We start from the raw sequence: 20,419 nt of genomic DNA, 5'->3' as shown, positions 1-20,419 counted from the left end.
GAGAGCCACGTGGGTGGAGCTGGATCGCAGCTCGCATGGGGGAGTCTATCCCGCTGGCCGCCCCGGTCCCGGTGGAACAGGCGGTGCTGGAGACGTTCTTCTCTCACCTGGGTATCTTCTCTTACGACAAGGCCAAGGACAATGTGGACAAGGAACGAGAGGCCAACAAGAGCGCGGGGGGCAGCTGGCTGTCGCTGCTGGCGGCCTTGGCCCACCTGGCCGCGGCCGAGAAGGTCTATCACAGCCTCACCTACCTGGGGCAAAAACTAGGTACCTCCGCCCCGCCCCCCGTGCCCTTTGAGGAGGAAGGAAAGGGGGTATATTCCCCGATCGGCAGTGGCTTGGGTTCCCTGTCTCTGTCACTCCTAGCCTCAGTCTCAACTTGGCACTCCCAATTCTCCCACCGTTCCCTTCCTTCCCTCGGCTGCCACAAACCCCGCCCACTGGCCTCCGCTGCTGATAGATTGGCCGGTCGGGTGGATGCTGTTTGCAGGGCTGTGCTTCAAACCGATGGGTGTATCCGTTTTGCTCAGTGCATGGATTGGTGCCATAAATGAAGTTAAGCAAACTGTATGTCTTCAGTCTTCTGACCAGTGACACTGTGGCCAGAGGAGCAAAACTTGGCAACACAATCTCGTTAGAATTAACGAACACTTTTATCCGGCCTCCTAAGGCTAAGGCGCCCCTGCGAGTTGCAGATGGAGTCCTACCCCCTCTTCCTAGGCTCTCAATAAATATTTAATGAATGAGGAAATGAATACTGAACAGGGAAGGCAAGAAATATGCCTAACACTAGCAAGAAGGGACTTAGGGGGAAAATGGTAAACACTCTTATTCCATCATAAATCTTGCCCCTGAAAATAAGATGCAAGAGCTGATTCAACTGATTTTCACTTAGAAAGTAGAAACAATTAGTATGAGTAGATCAGAAGGACATAAAATAGGTGAAAGCCAAAGGCTATGCATACAAAATACTACTACTTAAAATGATCAACAATAAATACTATAAATCCCAGAGCTTTCAAAGTTGTGTTAGTATTTTGGCCTATTTTTACACCCTTTCATTATCAGAGGCACAGGGTTGGGTATGAGTGAAGAACACATAAATACAATATAGAATAGAAAGGTAAAATTGAGTGCAGATTCCATTTTGATTTTTAACTCCTAGTTTCCTTACATTGCTTGAAAGTGGCCATGTACATATTGCTTTCAGGAAGCACCCAAGGGGTGGGGCTTTATGAGATCTTAACTTCGGCCTTAGCCGTTCAGATAATGACTTGTTATTTAGTATATTGACTTATTGGCCAAAACTGGTCAGATAGATTCACCTTGTGTATTTCTTCGACCCCCTTTTACAATGGCACGTCTCACAAATTTGCAGTTGCTGTTGCAGTGTTCTTATTCCCCTTTCTACAGATTGGCAAGTTGTCTGTGCTCACAGGTGTAGGTAGTTGACAGATCTCTAACCAGAATACCTGCTTTTGAACTGTCAGATGGTGTTTTTATCCATGTGATTGATAAGAAATTGGCATATGTATTATACTTTAAATCTACTTTGTATATACAGTTGACCCTTGAGCATTAGAGGCTTGAACTGCCTGGGTCCACTAATACACAGATTTTTTGCCATAAATATAGTACAGTAAATGTATTGTCTCATCCTTTATGATTTTCTTAACATTTTCTCTTCTCTAGTTGACTATAAGAATACAGTACATAATACATATAACATACAAAATATGTGTTAATCTACTGTTTATGTTACCATCAAGGTCTCCAGTCAACAATAAGTGATTAGTAATTAAGTTTTGGGGAGTCAAAAGTTATACTTGGATTTTTCACTCTGTTGGAGGAAGTCAGCACCCCAACACCTTCCTCCATCACCCCCAGCTCTGTTTAAGGGTCAACTATATTTATAGTTGAGAATGCAGAGAATTCTGGCTGTAAAATTGAAAGTGGTTAATTTTCTGGCAGTTTTCATTGTTTCTAGATTCCTTCACTTCATGAAGAATGATGATTGACCCCAGTGCCATGATTCTTAACTTTGTAAAGCTCATCTATGAGAATTTGATGAAACCCATGGACTTTCATATGGAACATATATGTGTAATACAATTTTGCATTTAATCTGGGAGGGTTCAGTGGATTTCCTAAAGCCTATTTATGGACCCCAGCTTAAAACCTGCTATTCTAGTTTAAGTTGTATGTGTCTGGTTGGTTTTTGGTAAACAGAACTAGCTGCCCTGTGTGTAAGAGCATGTGTGAGACCATCACTGTCTCTGACTTGGTTCTGTGAAATGGCCCTTATTATGTAAAGTGACTAGTTGTGCATGGACCCCCAGCTTGCATGGATGAACCTGAAGGCTGCACCTTGAAATTGACCCAGGAGCAATTTACACTATGGAACATGCCCAGGCATAGTTCAGGCTCCCAGGTGATCTGTCACTTCTGAGTAAATGTCTGAATATGGCATGTTTGACTTCAATGCCTCATAACTTATCTCCCATAGTATAATATAGTAAATGTAGGTTACAAATGTAAAATTTTAACTTTGCAGCAGACATCTTACTGTTTTTTGATACTGAAATGTTTGTGGTATCAACATGCTTACAATATGATTTTGTGATTATTAGGTTAACTCCATTTCTTAAAACTTTGGGGAAAAATTTTTGTGTTGCCACTTAAGACATGCCCACGTTCTTCAAATCCTTTGCTAATTAGAATGTTTGTATGGTTTTCTTTAAAATGCAAAACAAAGAAGTTTTATGTGTATTTTCAAACATTTCAAACATGGTTCAAAAAAGTGAGTCTTTCCGACCTCACTCTCAAGACCAGTGTTTATCAGAGACTTTAGCAGTGAATCCTGTTTATAGATGGCACATGCCAGCAAACACTGCTGGCAAAGGACAGGCCTCACAGGGAGCCTTCTGTTCCTCTACTGGCTCAGTTCTGCAAATTTTGGGGTGGAGCCCTTATCTTGGAGCCTTCTTTTCCTTTGAGGGGAGAATATACCTGTTTGGAGATGGCTTAAAATCTGCCATCTCAATGCCTTTGGAGGATTTTAGGTCATACATTTCTCCCTTTTTTTCATTACTGGAGAGTTGCCTCAACCTCTGGCTGTTAGAATTTAGCATGGTAGAAAATGCCTTGAGAACTGATGCTTACAAATGATCATTAACAAGAAGCTGTGGAATAAAATACTCAATTAGATGTTTCACATACTCCTTTAATATAATTGTAATGACATTTTGTCATGTGAGATGGGCCATAGAAATCTTGAGAAATAATGAGGATTCGATACATACAGCCTTCTAGAAATAATTCAAAATAACTATATTTTGTAAACTCAAAAAATTGAAAAGAGGAAGCTGTCTGGTGTCTCTGATGCCTTGTTTCCCAGGATGAAGGCAGGCCCGTCCCTACTGGATGTTCCTGACCAGGATAGTCAGCAATACGACTGTGCTCCTGACAGCTTGCTGAACAGAGACTCGTTTAAAAGAAATGCATTGGTGGTCTCTCCCTTCCTTATAGTGTCCCTTCCCTTGGTTTCACATACTAGTGATCGATGTTTATTGATACGCATTTCACGGTATTTTTGTATTTATGTGGTGTTTCCACTCCCGCAGGTAATCTGAGGGATCAGATAATCAGAATAAGGGTAATCTGATGAAAATCTTTATTTTTCGCCAAGTTAAAATTTTCACCAAGGCCATATTGTTTAACAGCGGAGGCGACTACACAGTTGAAGTCACCTGGCTATCTTTCAAATAGATAGCTATTCTTTTATACAGTATGTGAAACTCCCAATTTACCATAGAGCTCTACAGGCTCACTTAGATAGTGTTTGGAGTTTTCTTATAGCAGGTATGAATGGAAGGGAATATTCGTGTTGTGAAATATGCACTTGGCTCCAGGCACATCGCATACCAAATGTTATTTCATTTTGCCTTCTTAGCAGCTCTGTTACTAGTTGTCTGTTAAAAACAACAATGAAGACTCAAAGTGGCTAAATCATTTTCACATCACACAGCTTATAAATTCAGAAGCTGAAATTTGGAACTAAGTTGGAGTTCCAGAGCTTTTAGTTTTCTTTTTAAGATTTTATTTTTAAGTAACCTGTACACCCCACATGGGGCTTGGATTCATTCAACAACCCTGAGATCCAGAGTCACACACTTGAGCCAGCCCAAGGATTTTGTGTGGTACTCTTTATTGCCTTCTTCACCTAAGAGAGTTTTTTCTGGAACTTGAGCACAGAGATCTATTTATTCCATACTGTAGCTTTACAAAATCTGCCACGTTAGACTGAATACAGGCAGGGAAGGAAGGCAAACCCTTCAGTGTACAGTCCTGTGTGGGATGTTAGTGCTGGGGTCAGTCCTCCTGTACCACATGGTTTTTGCTATTATTAGGAGGAGGGATGATTTGAATGCTAGTCAGCTTGTTTAGGTAGTATATTGAAGAAAACATTTTTTAAGTATTAGTAGTTTATGAAATAAGTAGTAGGTAAGATGACCAACCGTCTGGGTGTGCCCAGGACGTGGGACTAAGGGTTTTCCGAGAAGCCAGACATTCAGTCTGCCCACACCTGGAAAGTCATGGGTAAAGTGGGGCAAGGTGGTCATAGTAGTAGGAAGGGATGTAAGATTCATTTCTTGAAACATAAACGGGGCCCTAAATTAAAAACAGCATTGTGAGATGTTTCAATTATTAAGGGGATATTTTACAAATCCCTTGATAAATAATTTTCACTCCTAATTGATATGTTTAGAATAGTGATAAATTTATTCATTAAAGCATTCTGTGTATATCAATAGAAAACTTAAACTGTCACCCATCTCTGAGGTTTTTATATATTCCTGAGAATTAGTGTTTTAAACTTGCCCTATTTCTTTTCACGTTCCTAATTTCTTGCCTGTGACCCTTTAGTGGGGTGCAGAATTGCCTAAGAAAACATCTATGAAGCTGAAGCTGGCTCTATAATTATTAGAAATAGAGCTCATCATGTATTAATACAAAAGTAAGGAAATGATGTCTATGCCACTTGATTCTTTTTAACTGTTGAAAAGGATGTATTTGGGTTTTTTTCTTTCTGATTTGCTTTGGAACCCCTGAGTTACACCAGCAGTTGTTTGTAATTTCTTCCTGCTCTTAATAATTCAGTGTAGTGCTTATTTTGTTATAACCTATAGTGTCAAACTTGTCAAGAGTACCAAAGATTTTAGGGCGCCTGGCTGGCTCTTGATCTCAGGGTCATGAGTTCAAGCCCCATGTTGGGCATAGAGATTACTTTAAAAAAAGGACTAAAGACTTCTTTTCCTCTGGAACCCCAGTAGTCTGTGTTCTTGTTTAAGGGAGATTCACATATGTATATTTTCCATTTTCTGGTATGCCTTAAAAGGCAAGATTCAAAGGAAAATGCAACTCTAATGGAGAAATAAAAATTTCTAATTTATCAGGAATAACAACAGTGTTTTCCGATCAGGTATTCTTTTTTGTTTTAAATATATTTATGTGGAAGGAGGGCTATTTAGATCCACATTGATGTCACTTACTAGGTTAATTATCCTCTGAAATAATGAGTGAATCCTCATTGAATTGGGGTGGGGGAGAATTGGTGCATGGGTAAGGAAATCATCCATAGGTGCACTGCTACACTAATGAGTTGTACCAGGCATTCCCTTCTTATTCCCCAGTGAAATTATGAGTCACAAAATATTTAAATTCCAGACTTACGAGTCAGAGAATATGGCGGATGATGATAACTCACTGAGCTCAGTAGGCTCCACTCCTTTCCTTTTGGGTGCTGGGAGAGGTTTTGTCCTGGTTTCTCTTCCTTACTTGTCATATGCTAATGTTATTTGCCTACCAGGGGGCCAGTCCTTCTTCAGCAGGAAGGATTCCATCCGCACCATCTACACTTCCCTGCACAACGAGCTGAAGAAGGTGGTGACTGGCCGAGGGGCGCTCGGCGGGACCGCCCCTCATGTGGAAGAACTACTTTCCCACCTGTCAGAGCAGCTCTGCTTCTTCGTTCAGGCCCGGATGGAGATCGCAGACTTCTATGAGAAGATGTACACCCTCAGCCCACAGAAGTTCATCAATGCTGAAGAGCTCGTTGGCCTCTTGGACACCATCCTCAAGAAGTACAGCTCCAGGTAAGTGTAGGTGAGGAGGGAGGGAGGGACAGATGTGACAGCGTCTCACTCCCACACAGACTAGGTCTTTCCCCCACACTCATGAAAATCTTTCATTAAACAACTGTGAAGTGGAGAAATAGTTATTTTACATTTTATACGTATTAATTAAGCACCAAGTATACCTTCTTTGGGCTTCATTAACACCATGCTGAGTGGATACTTCTCTAAACAATGGCCAAAGACCAAGAGTGGAGTAATCCTTAAAAGATGTATTATAACTGATTTTACTGCTTATAAAATCTCTCTCACTTGAGAGAATTGTGTATAAAATAGTGACTTTTTAACAAAACATTATTCAAATAAATGTCCCTCTCAAAGTAATCACCTTGGTGAGTTATCCACTCATTCCTCTGATGTGACCATTACTTAACATGTGTTGGAAACTCCTTTATAATTGCTTTCAGTGCCTGTCACGTGGTTTTGTTTTTGTTTTCAACTTTCTTAGTGGAGATAGGCATCTGTACTTTGAGGAGGGCATAGTTGAAATTTTCTGATAGTCAATAAGCTATTTGTAGCCAATTTCATTTTGTTTTTAAAGACTTTGATCAGCTGTAAAACTTGTCTTTGAAGGCAATTGCTACTTTAAAAAAAATTGAGCCTGGAAGTATTGCTCACTTCCTACATGAAAAGCAATACCGAAGGAATTGGAGAAGCATTGTGTGCTTTTATTCAGCTGTAGAAAGGAATGAAGTACCCACACATGCTATAGCCTGGATGAACCTTAAGTAATTATGCTGTGTGAAAGAAACCAGTCACAAAAGATCACATAGCATATCACTCCGCTTATAGGAAATGTCCAGGATAGGCTAAGTCAATAGACACAGACTGTAGCTTACAAATGTATAGACACAGAAAATGGTTGTCAGGGGTTAGAGGGGAAGGTGAGAATGGGGAGTGACTGCTAATGGATATTGAGTTCTTTTTGGGGGAGGGGGGTCATGAGACTCTTCTAAAATTAGGTAGTAGTGATGGTTGCACAACCCTGATTATACTAAAACCATTGAATTCTATACCTTAAAAAGAGTGCATTTTGGGGCACCTGGGTGGCTTAATTGGTTAAGCATTTGACTTTGGATCAGGTCATGATCTCACGATTCGTGGGTTCAAGCCTGGGATCTGGCTCTGTGCTGATAGCTTAGAGCCTGGAGCCTGTTTTGGATTCTGTGTCTCCCTCTCTCTCTGCTTTTCCCCCACTTGTGCTCTTTCTCTGTCTATCAAACATAAATAAATGTTAAAAATTTTTTTAAAGTATATGTATACGTATTAAATAGCATTATGTATATGAGTTAAATAACAAAGCTATTATTAAAAACAACCAAACCAAACCAAACAATGATCTCATGACATCACGAGTTTGAGCATGGTGTCAGGCTCTGCGCCGACAGTGTGGAGCCTCCTTGGGATTCTCTCTCTCTCTAGCTCTTGCTCCTTCTCTCTCCCTCTCTGCCTCTTCCTTGCTGTCCCTCAAAACAAAGAAATAAACTTTAAAAAATAAAACCGTGCAATAAACACACAAACATCCTTTCCCTGGACTCATATTATTAAAATATACCATGTTTGTTTTAATCTTTCTCTGTATAGAATTTTATTCCCCCCACTCCTGCATTGTTTGGAAGTTACATCATCATGATACTTTACCCCCAAATACTCAGATTGTATTTTCTGAGAACTATACAAAACCGTGACATAGTTTTCTCAGGAAATTCAGCACTGATTTTCTACCATCTGCAATAAATAGCCCATATTCAGAGCTCTCCTTGTCTCCAAAATGTCCTCTATAGTTATTTTTTTATTGTCATGTACTATTTTATGACATTTAAAATTTTTGTGTTATTTATTTTTAGTAGGTAATACATTAATAAAGCTCAAATACAAAAGAATATCTAGTGAAAAGTGTCCCTGTCCTTCATCTAATTCCTTTCTTAAAAGGCAATGAATGGTGTCAGCCAGTTCTTCCTACCCTTCTAGAGAGATAGTCTTTGCATATAAAAATACACATTTTCTTTTTTTAAACAAATTTTACATGTTAGCAAATTTTCTGTGTTTGGAAATACTTTATTTCTTCCTAAAACCTGATTTGTACTTTTTTTAATAAAATAATTTTTTGAAATCCAAAAACAAAAGTACAGTTGGAGATAATGATTCTCAAGGGGAAGAGATCTCATGTGGTGATTCCCAAATGCTAATGTGAAAGTAGTTTGCTGAACCATTTGGGAAGTTTAAGAAAATGAACCATACCTGGGTCTCCCCACTACTTACCCCAAGAAAGTAAAAATTAATGATCTTGGATTGGTTGTCTGGAAACCTGTATGTTTTAAAAGTTCCCTGTGATACTGAAAATAGTCTACATGAAAAAATTGTTGGGATAAACAAGAGAAAGTTGCCAACACTGGGATATACTAATACTGAACCTTAACAGTGTGTGTGTGTGCGCGCGTGTGTGTGTGTCTGCTAGGAATGATAATCACTATTTAACTATTTTCATTTTTATTTCATTAGATTTCTGATCTATTATTTTTTTAAAAAGTCATTTATTTGTTTGTTTGTTTGTTTAGAGAGGTGGGGGAAAGGGGCAGAGAGAGAGAGGGAGAGAGAGAAACCCAAGCTGGCTCCATGCTATCAGCACAGAGCCCGAAGTGGGGCTCAAACTCACCAACTGTGAGATCATGACTAGAGCCAAAATCAAGAGTCAGAGGGCTCAACTGACTGAGCCACCCAGGCGCCCCAAGATTTGTGTTTGAACCATCTTTGAGACATTCCACTTCCCAGAGCCTTGGGCATTTCTTTCATTTCCTGCAAAAGTCTTGCTTTCATTCTTGAAGCTCTTAGGGCAGTACGTGGCTGTACCCCTCATCCTTCTGAGTGGATACGGATGGAATCTGATGGATCTAGGTTGCAGTATCACTTAGGGTCAAGGTGTTTTCATCCACAGTCTCCATCTTCCACCTGTGCTGCCTTTATGTAATTAATAGGGAGTTACCGACTATAGATACATCTATACCGACTATAGATACATCCTAGCCTGAAAATTATCTCATTTAGAAGCCTTGGGTTAGTTTGAACAACATAAATTCCTTGGTTAAGAAATTTTGAAAAGTTGAAATTCTGTCTAATATGTTGATTTGGTGGGGAAGTGGAATTATTTTAGGTATAAATTAGCATGCTTTGCCCTTTGCCAGGATAATATCACTTTTTCTGTAGACCTTTTGATTTGGTATCTGTGTGTATACAAAACACATTTCTTTCACGGTTCCAGTGTTCTAGAGAAATTTTCATATTTTGGTGTTCTGTTGTATTGAAAGAGTTAATCCTCTCCCCAGAAGACCCAGTTTATCTTTCAGGGAATGTTTATTTGTCCCAATATATCTGATTCATGTCAGAACACTTATAAAATATTGTGTGACTCTTTCATCTTTCCAATGATGAAATGCTTTTGTATTAAAAAATTAACAAGCATGATGTATATCATAGAATCTAAACCTCTGGCCCTGATTTGAGATGCAGATCCTGTGTGAGTTATTGCAAGGCCCAGTCAGCTTTCAGAGATGAATGAGAAGCATCTTTTGTTTCTTTTCTTTGGAAGTCAGTTGTGTTCAGAGTAGCATAGTGTTAAATAAAGGTTTCCGCTTTGGTGAACTTATTACGTATTAAGCAAATGTAAATCATTCCTTCAGAATCACAATCAGTTATGATGCTGCATTTCAAATTGAATTAATTAACATGAGTCATGTGAGGTTTTTTGTGTGTGCCCTTTAGAAGAAAAAAATATGAATTTAGCTCATGCAGGATCAGGATATCTACTGATGAAGTTTTGGGGTGATGGGGGGGGGTTGTAGTGTCCGAAGCCTATGACCAAGAAAAAATTCTTGTAGATATCTCCGGTGCAAAAGGTGATTTTGTTAAATCCTGGGGAGAGGACCCATGGGCAGGAAGAGCTGCCCTGGGGTCGTGATGGGTAACTCATTGTACACCCTCAAGTTGGGAGGGGGTCAGGGATAGAGTAAATCTCTATGGAATTTTGGAAGCAAGGTTTCCAGGACCTTGAGGGGCTAGCTGTTGCTAGGGAAATGCCATTCATTACCATTTAATAAAACCTCAGCCATGAGATCCTTTAGATCAATATCAGGGGCCATAAGCTTGGAGTATGATTGTCAGCATGTATCTTAGGGCAGTTGAGATAAAGGAAGTTGACTTACAGGATCCTCGAGGTTGGGGTAACGTTAAACTAAGGTTCTCTTTTGCCCCCAACAAAGTGTCATTATCGAGGCAGCTGAGTTCCTAGAGGGAGGTCACTCTGCTGATCTCAAGGACTTGTCAGTGGGCTGTAGGCAGTAATGGAATTAAATTTTTCATTTGCCTTAGTTTCCCACATCACCACGGCAAGCACTTAGACTACCTTCCTTTGTTCTTGGGCAGCCAAGACGGGTATTATCACACATATTCCACCTGGCCGGGGTGGGTCAGCCTGTATTTTGCCCTCAGCTTGCCCCATGCTCCCTCATCACTACTATTCCTTGAATACTTTTAGGTTTTTTTTTTCCCCAAGGAAGCATCAGTGGAATCTTTTTTGATTCTGTAGAATTCATTTTAATTTACCTACCTGTGTTGTACAGTAGACATAAAAGAAGATTCTGGCTAATTTTTCTGTTTCATAGTTAAAATAAAACTAGAAGACAGGTTATAACTGAAAAATATTTACTCTCCTAAATCAAGAGTATAATTTTAAGAAGTAATTCTTCTAAAGAAGTAAGCAATTATTTATGCATTCTAGACAGCTTTTTAAAATCCCTCTAGTGTGGCAGTAATATATCATTAAGAAACTTATATCCTTTAACTATGATTTTATAGCTAGATTTTAAAGAACTTTTTTTTGAAGATTTTACTTTTAAGTAATCTCTATAACCAAAATGGGGCTTGAACTCATATTGCATACTCTACCCACTGAACCAGCCTTGTGCCCCAAAGAACATTTTTTTAAATTGAGTTACATAAAATTTTTGTTTGCATTTTAGGGAGCACAGTTTTTTGATCTGAATGCTTCAGATGACAGGATTCTCACTAAGGGCAGAACTATGATTTATTTATGCCTTGCACCCTTTTCCAAATTTTTCAAAAAATTTGGGACGATAAGTGAAATTAACAGTTGGTTGTGTGTATATCGTTCAACAGGGTGAATTTTCACGCACTGAAAATTTCATGAACAAAACCAACAACAGTTCAGTTTCTGTGGGACACATTCTACTCTAGGCATTCAGCATGTCTTGATTTTAATACCAAGGACTAATGGCCTTCTGTGGTCTTGCCCCAGCCTATCTTTTCAAATTCACATACGTCCCATCAAATGCCTTAAATTGTACCCAAACTCTTAGTAAAATGGAAGAAGCTTCAAAGAGAATTCTTTGAGGATTTTAAGCAGAAGCCAAAAACACTCCATACTCTAATGTATTCCCAGTAAGTATTTGCCATTTCCTACCTTGGTCCCTTATTTGTTTTGCCTGGAATGTCCTTGAACTCAGAGAGGAAGAAAATATCGTCTCCTTCTACCCTTCTAAATTCTCAGCAGGGGGCCCTTTACAAGAGACAAATGAACAAGAGGAAAACATACCAGGGTATCTAATGTAAGTTTTATGTGGCAGGGGAGCCTTCATAAAATCATGGAAACCCCAAGATGCTATTAAACCTGTGCTTTTATGGTAGGTTTTGTTATAAAACAAAATTCAGCTGAATACATTTGAGGGTGTAAGAGTTGCTGGGAGGTGTACTAGGAGTGTGGAAGGCTGGGGGGAAGCAGCAAGGCCTGTTCTTTCACATTCCTCTGTGTCCCTTGGCTTTGGAGGTAAGGATGCTCCTTTTCTTCGGGTAGTGGAAGGGCACCTCTCACTTGGGTTTTATGACCTGCTTCAGGAGAGGGTCAGGAGGTCTTTCCTGCACATATTCCTCAAAATTATTCAGCTTAAAATAGTATACCAAGATGTATATTTTGGGATAGTATATTCTGAACCCCGTCATATTGCTGTGTCATGTATCAGTTGCTATTGCCACAATAATTCTATATAACAGACCACCCTAAAAGTCACACTTACAGGCTTGCAAGTCTGCTGGAAGTTGGTCTGACAGGCCGGCTTAGCCGGGTGGCTCTGTTTAACTCTGTTGGTCTCAGTGGGCTTACCTTACTACTGTCTGCTTTGGACTTCGTCTACTCCACATGTGTGTGTGCATTCTGAGCCCAAGGTTAGCAGGGAGGCAGCCACACAGTGCTACAGCCCCAGTGCAAAAGAACAAGCCCAACCAAGCTTGTCTGAAGCTTTTGCTTGTATCACCTCTGTTAACATATGTTTGCTTTGACCAAAGCAAGTCACACGGCCCAGTCCATAGTCCGGGGATGGAAAAGTACACTCTGCCTCTGATGGGAAGACTTGCAGAGGGTGTGGAATCAGAGGTGATTAAGAATGGGGCCAGAGGCACTTGGGTGGCTCTGTTGGTTAAGCGTCCAACTTCAGCTCAGGTCATGATCTCACAGTTTGTGGGTTTGAATCCCATGTTGGGTTCTGTGCTGACAGTGTGGAGCTTGAAGCCTGCTTTGGATTCTGTGTCTCCTTCTCTCTCTGCCCCTTCCCTGCTCACACTCTGTCTCTCTCTGTCTCTCAAAAATAAATAAACACTGAAAAAAAATTTTTTTAATAAAAAAAAAAAAATGGGGCCAGAGGGGCTCCTTGGCTCAATGGGTTGAGCATCCGACTCTTGGTTTTGGCTCAGGTCGTGATCTTATGGTTTGTGTGTTTGAGCCCCATATTGGGCTCCATACTGACAGTGCAGAGCCTGCCTAGAATTGCCTCTCTCTCTCTTCCTCTCTCTCTAAATAAACTTAAAAAAAAAAAAAAAATGGGACCAGAGATTTAAACCCTCACCTTTACATGGCTAAATCCTACCTGCTCTTTAAGCTTCATGGCTCAATTCAAATTCTGTCTCCCTTATGGGCTGCGTAATCTTTCAACCAAAAGAAATTGTTCCTTTTTCTAAAATCTTATTTTATTTCATATCTCTCATAAGAGATGTATTACTTCCTACTTGTATCCATTAAGTACCTCTTTCTACGATGGAAAGTCCTATGACACAGACCTTTGGCTAATGCATCTTTATATCTTCAATGTATGTGTATCTAAAGACTAGTAAAAATTTTTGTTTTTGTTTTTGTTTTTTTAATTTGAGAGAGAGAGAATGCAAGTGGGGGGAGGATTATATTGGGGAGAGAGAGACAGAGACAGAGAGAGAGACAGAATCCTAAGCAAGCTTCATGCTCAGTGCAGGGTCTGATGTGGGACTTGATCTCACAACTGTTGAGATCACAACCTAAACCAAACTCAAGAGTTGGATGCTCAACCAACTGAGCAACCCAGGCGCCCCAGTAGTAAAAGTTTTAAATGAGAAGAGACTATAGATTTTTTGTTCATTTTGGTAAAATATACATAATATAAAATTTAGCACTTTTTTAAAATTTAAAAAAAAATTTTTAATGTTTACTTTTGAAGGAGAGAGACAGAGACAGAGTGTGAGCAGGGGAGGGGCAGAGAGAGGGAAACACAGAATCTGAAGCAGATTCCAGGCTCCAAGCTGTCAGCACAGAGCCTGACGTGGGGTTCAAACCCATGAACTGTGAGATCACGACCTGAGCCAAAGTCAGATGCTTAACTGACTGAGCCACTCATGTAGCCCTGAAATTTACCTTTTTTTTTTTTTTAATGTTTTATTTATTTCTAGGAGAGAGAGAGAGAGAGAGACAGCGTGAGCAGGGGAGGGTCAGAGAGAGAGGGAGTCACAGACTCTGAAACAGGCTCCAGACTCTGAGCTGGCAGTCAGCACAGAGCCGGACGCGGGGCTCGAACCCACGAACCGCGAGATCATGACCTAAGTGAAAGTCGGACGCTCAACCGACTAAGCCACCCAGGCGCCCCTGAAATTTACCATTTTTAAGTGTATATAGTTCTGTGGCATTTGGTACATTCACACGTGCTACAGATTTGTTTTTAATGATTTTAATCTGACTTCTCACTTGCATGGGACCTGCATACTTTTTCTGGAAGGAATTCTTTGATGTGGATTTGTGAAGGAGAGAGTTCTCTCTCACTCGCTTTCTCTCTCCCTCCCCATTCCCTTTCTGTCTGGCTTTTTTTTTTGGCTTTTTTTAGAGCAGATATTCTTTGCAGACAGTTGTCAATTTATTCTGTATTCAGATTCTTCCAAGCTTGCTACCATAGCTGAGGTACATATTTTGGATTACGACAATTTAACAGACCCCCCTATATTGTGAGTTGAAAATGGGCACAAGGCACAGAACAGAATGGAAATGGGGAAACAGTACATCCTGATGCCAATCTCAAAGTTTTGGCAGAATAACATTAACATGAATTTTTAGCTCTTCTTAAGGATGAAAAAATAGCTTCAAAATTCACATTCATCCTAATAAATGTTGAACGTATAAACAGTTTTAGTTTATGTTTATGGAAGAGCTTGTTCAGAATTCTTTCTGAAGATTAGTACAGAGAATTCATGTTCTTTGAAAGAAAACGTTGGATATAAATGATGATTTCCAATGAAGTAGAAAAATAGAGGATTGTTATTTGTGGTAGAATTTTCTTCAATCTCATCCGTTTTCCTGTTATTGACAGTCTTTACTATGTTCCAAGTTCCTTGGCAAATTTTCTTGATACCCATTATTGTAGAATCTTGTGATGCTTTATGGGCATTAGGTGTCAAAAGGGCCTAAAGGCTAAAGTGGTAGGAACATTTCTTATAATTCAAAGATTGAGACGTGCTATAGTGGGGCTGTGTGTGTGCATGTGTATTAGATTTCAAGCATGTAATCTTTGGAGAGTCCAAATCAGTTAATTATTAATTAAGCACATGAATTGGAGATTAGAAATCTGGTTTATCTTTCTGATACTTTTTAAAAAATGTTTATTTATTTATTTTGAGAAAGAGTGCAGGCAGGGAAGGGGCAGAGAGAGGAAGAGACAGAATCCCAAGCAGGCTCCATGCCATCAGCTCATAGCCTGATGTGTCGGAGCAAGACCATGACCTAAGCTGAGATCAACAGTTGGATGCTTAACTGACTAAGCCACCCAGGCGCCCCTACCTTTCTGATTCTTTGAATGTATTATTAGACTAAGACCTTCTACCCATGTTTTAGCTTCCCTCTCTTGAAAGATATTGAGATAAAATACTAGTGATAGAAAAAAAAAATGTGTGCTCATGTGAATAACTGCATCCTACTTATCACATGATAATCAGTTTCTATCTTAAAATATCCAATGTAATGTGGACTCTCTAATTAAAGTTTAATAATCCCTCTAATTAATGTTTAAATTGATTTTTTAAAACTCTAGGTCTACTTGTGATAATTTTTTCTTCACTTCTTAAATTTTTTTTTACTATTTATTTATTTTTGAGAGAGAGAGAGACAGAGCATGACCAGGGGAGGGGCAGAGAGAGATGGAAACTTAGAATCCCAAGCAGCCTCCAGGCTGTGAGCTGTCAGCACAGAGCCCAATGCAGGGCTCGAAGTCACAAACTATGAGATCATGCCCTGAGCCGAAGTTGGACACTTAACCGACTGAGCCACCCACGTGCCCCGTCTTAACTTTTTAATTGGTAACCAGCATTTTCCTCTTCAACTGTGGCCAAAACAGCCATATGAGAAACCTCTGCCTTGTTGACAGTGAAGCAATTAACTTAAGTGGGTTCAGGCCTACAAGTCATCTCCCATGGTGCCTGGGGCATAAGATATGCCCAGTAAATGCTAGATCTTGCCCATATATTTGAAATCAGTGTCACTTGCAGTTGCTCCAGATCTTGAGGAAGAGTATAAGGGCTTGGTGTTGGCTCCTTGGAAAGGAGAGTGCACCAGGCCCAGCAGACACTAATCATCCCCTGGGCATTTGTCAGAAGAAGACTGAGCAAGAAAGCTCTCATCCATATAGAGAGGACTCTCTTTAGCCATTGTTCCAGAATTTTATTTATATCACAGACAACAGAATCAATGAGGTGGAAAGTAAGATTCAAATCTTAACAGAGTTGGTTACTGTGTCCACTGAATCTCTGCTCGGTGTCATATGTTTTAGAGATAAAGGAGTGTAGGAAGGAGGCAGCTTTTACTTGTCCTCAGGGAGGAGCTCAAAGCAAAGGTGACCATATGTCCCAGTTTGCCTGCCAAATTATGCAATGAAGCTACTAACATGAAAGACAGGTATTATGAAACAAGAAGCGTAAGTTGGGGTCACCTGACTAGCCTGGAGGTGGCAAGAGAAGATCTCTCTAAAGAAATGACTCTCCATGGGAAACCTAAGCATCAGAAAGAGGGATTGATGGAAAAGGTCCTGCTCTCACTTGCCTCAGGGTCTTCGCACGTGGCCTTTACCCCGTTCTGGGGGCAGGGGGGGGGCGTACTCCCATTCCTCTCTCCTGCTGCTGCCCAGTATTACTGTTACAAGTAGAAAAAATGTTTTACAAACAGCAGGTAGCAGTCCATGAGTCATAAAGTTAATTTAGTGAGTAGTAATCCAATTTAACAGACAAATACGTAAACATTAGATTTTTTTTTCTTAGCTACCACTTTGTTTTTAACTGTGATTAAATATGAAGGAAGGGTGCCTGGGTGGCTCAGTCAGCTTAGCATCTGACTCTTGATTTCGGCTCAGGTTGTGATCTCATGGTTTGTGAGTTTGAGCCCCACATCGGGCTCTGGGCTGACAGTGTGGAGCCTGCTTCGGATTCTCTGTCTCCCTTTTTCTCTGCCCCTCCCCTGCTCATGCTGTCTCTCTTAAAAATAAATAAACATTAAATATGAAGAAAACTTGGGGACTAGGATTGAATAAGAGCTTACCTTCAGAAGTTACTGTAAAGTTACCATAATGCTTTGTGGAGGAACTATGCACATTATGTAAGTTTATATGTGTTATGTACACATTTAAGAGATGTTTTAGTGACTTTTTTTTTTTTTTTTTTACCTCTGCTTCTTTAGGACTACATCTTGAAAAAAAAGGATGCCTTGTTTTGATGGCTATTATATAATTCCCAGAAGAAATAAAATAGGTTAGGAAAGAAGTACAGCTAATTTAATTTCTTTGTATTTGAAAGGAAGGTAACCACGACTCTCATGTTTTGTTTAAATGTCAGGCTGTTTCCACAGGAGGATATGATGCTGACATAACTCTGAGATGGTGAAGTAATGTCAGAACAGCTTTTTAAATAAATTGGCATGGAGCCCTTCAATCTTTCCTTCCCCTGCCCCCAAACATAATATTACTTGTCTGGCCACAGTGCATTGTTTTGAGGGTAGAAAATGTCCATGTGGAGTAACATTTCCACTTATTTCTGTTAATTTCCCTTCCCCTTAGGTTTCACCACCCCATCCTCAGTCCTTTGGAAAGCAGTTTCCAGCTGGAAGTTGACGTCCTGAGCCATCTGCTGAAGGCCCAGGCTCAGGTGTCCGAGTGGAAGTTCCTCCCATCTCTGGTGAACTTACACAGCGCTCACACCAAGCTGCAGACTTGGGGCCAGATCTTTGAAAAGCAGCGAGAGACCAAGAAACATCTGTTTGGAGGGCAGTCACAGAAGGCCGTGCAGCCCCCACACCTTTTCCTTTGGCTGATGAAACTCAAAAACATGCTTCTTGCCAAGTTTAGCTTTTACTTTCACGAGGCGCTGAGCCGACAAACTACTCCTTCAGAAATGAAAACGTTGACTGCAAAAGCCAACCCGGACTTCTTCGGAAAGATTTCTAGCTTCATCAGGAAGTACGACGCTGCCAATGTGTCCTTAATCTTTGACAACCGAGGTTCTGAGAGCTTTCAGGGTCACGGCTATCACCACCCCCATTCCTACAGAGAGGCCCCAAAGGGTGTGGACCAGTATCCAGCTGTGGTGTCTCTGCCCAGCGACAGGCCGGTCATGCACTGGCCCAATGTCATCATGATCATGACAGACCGCACGTCCGACCTGAACAGCTTGGAGAAAGTGGTCCACTTTTATGATGACAAAGTCCAGAGCACCTACTTCCTAACCCGCCCAGAACCTCACTTTACCATCGTTGTCATTTTTGAGTCAAAGAAATCTGAAAGGGACTCCCACTTTATTTCCTTCCTCAATGAGCTCTCACTTGCCCTTAAGAACCCCAAAGTTTTTGCAAGTCTGAAACCTGGCTCCAAAGGCTAGCAGGTGATTTGTGTGACAGGTTTTCAAGATTGGAAATTGTGTTCTTAATTGCTCTAATGATCTACTGTGGTCTGTGATTAGAGTTTCCATCCATCCATGCTTCTCCCAGAGCTAAATTAGAGACAAATCCTCCCTAATTGTGTCGCACACTTTATAAGCAATTAAGGCCAATTTGAATTAAGTATCCACAGAGTAATCTAGGAAGTGATTGTGGCTATCGTGTATAACTGTGGGACAGCAACGTACTTTCGGTATTTTCTCCTGTTTTCCTGTATTTCATGTAGACTGAATATTTATTGGCTTTTGATTTTTCTTTCCACATGTTTTATATTGTCCTAAACTTTCTGTTTTAATGCAATTCCAAATACTTTCTGCTTGCCCTTCCTTCTGGGATGAGTAATTGGGATAAGATATTAAATGGCCTTTTCAGAATCAAGGAGTGTACGTTTTCTATCTCATAAATTGGCAAAGTTAGCATAAAATTATTAGTGTTATGATTCTCATCAACAAATTAATATTTTGGATGCCAAGCTAGTGTCTTGGCAAAAAATATCCATCAGTTACTGAAATGAAAGGTGAACCAGAGTGCTCCCATTAACATCGGGGGTTTAACAGTTGAGAAGACCCTCAGAAACTTTAATGGTCACGGGTTCTGGGGTGATCTATACACCTAACTGCATTTCTTCTTATCCTTGTGAAGTTTGAAGTTCTCAGTCTGTTTGAAAGTTAGCACAAGTCATTACGTGGGGTCTCTTCATTCCTCAGTGTGTTATCTGCTTGGCTTTCTGTTTATCACCTTTCTGCTGAAATGCATGTTCATGTTTGACTCTGCTCCCTGCTTAATCTTAGGCTGGAAAGGCATGTGGGCTTTGTTTCTCAGCCACTTTTAGACATTCATGGGACTTAGCCTGCTTTTATAATATCAAAATGTTGGTCTCGATAGCTTGTGCTTGCTGAACATCAGTGGTGTATTCCAAAGACCCCTTCATACTTGAATAATCAGATGAGTACTTAAGCACATCAGAACTTGGGTTTCATGCCTGTCTCCTCCACATTATTTTTAGAATTAGTGACATATCTTAACACATGCCACCATAACACTTGGCTTCAGTAGGTGTTCCTGGGGAAGTAGACGGACCCCTGAAGGCATATTGGGCTGTGGAGAACTTCACTTCTAGGATATTGATTAAGAATAAAAGTAAGCTACCAAGAGTAATTGAGTTGTTACTATTTGATAGTTTCTTCAAAGCTCATGTGTGACATAATGATCAGATGGGTCCGTTTCTCATGATGGCACTAGCCATAGTTTTACTGGGCCGCCACAGCAGGCTGGCTGGTGACATGTGCAGAGCCGCTCCCAGTCTGGGCCAGGACTCAGCCCGCCTCTGTAAGGACTACCTGGTGGGGGAACCTACTGGCCCGTGTTCTTTTCTTTTCCTTCTTTTTCTTTTCTCAAAATAAAAGTCATATGATTTGTAAAAAGCCAGTTTGCTTTAAACAAAAAGTAGTGACTGACTTCTGTACTTAATTCACTCTGGTTCTCTAAAAATCTGAGCAACACTGAACTTGTATAAAAAACTGAAAGCAATTGGAACTAAAAAGTCAAGTCATTTTTCCTCACTTTTGAATTTTGCTGGGAAGCTGAAAAATATTCCTTGGTGTTCATGTATTTTGTTTCTCTAGATAAAAAACCACCATTAGCCTTAATGACATGGTCTCCCATGTACCTAAAAGAAACATGCTTTAGTGGAACATGGAGAAGAGTGTAAATAAAACAGATACTATGATATTTAAATAACCAGTCCTTGCCTGGGAAATGTATATTTCCTATATATTTGAAATGTATATTTATTTGTAAACATATTTTGGTTCAAGCCAAGAAACAAACTGATTCTACTCTGAGACTTGTCCTCTAAAACCAGTAATGAGATGATCTGGAAGTCTGTGTTTTGGTAATTGGAAGAGTAAAACCGCATATTCTCTGCTGACTTTTTTACTTTGAAATTGTT

The 20,419-nt window shown here is 40.2% G+C and overlaps 1 protein-coding gene across 1 annotated transcript in view; it reads left to right on the top strand.

The window, feature by feature from the left end:
• Positions 1-18,846, top strand: part of CUNH12orf66 (chromosome unknown C12orf66 homolog) — an 18,980-nt gene extending 134 nt beyond the window's left edge. Inside the window, exons 1-3 of the mRNA XM_039234322.1 lie at positions 1-270; positions 5,873-6,158; positions 17,594-18,846. The exon at positions 1-270 is cut by the window's left edge and continues 134 nt beyond it. Coding sequence (XP_039090253.1) covers positions 36-270; positions 5,873-6,158; positions 17,594-18,410 — 1,338 coding nt within the window. The 5' untranslated portion in view covers positions 1-35 and the 3' untranslated portion in view covers positions 18,411-18,846. The remainder of the gene's footprint in view (positions 271-5,872; positions 6,159-17,593) is intronic.
• Positions 18,847-20,419: the final 1,573 nt, after the last annotated feature.

Source organism: Hyaena hyaena, unplaced genomic scaffold, assembly GCF_003009895.1.
Source record: "Hyaena hyaena isolate Hyena2069 unplaced genomic scaffold, ASM300989v1 scaffold_87, whole genome shotgun sequence".
Classification (NCBI taxonomy): Eukaryota; Metazoa; Chordata; class Mammalia; order Carnivora; family Hyaenidae; genus Hyaena; species Hyaena hyaena.
The sequence above is the reverse complement of the archived record's forward strand: the minus strand, read 5'-3'. Positions and strand labels throughout refer to the sequence as shown.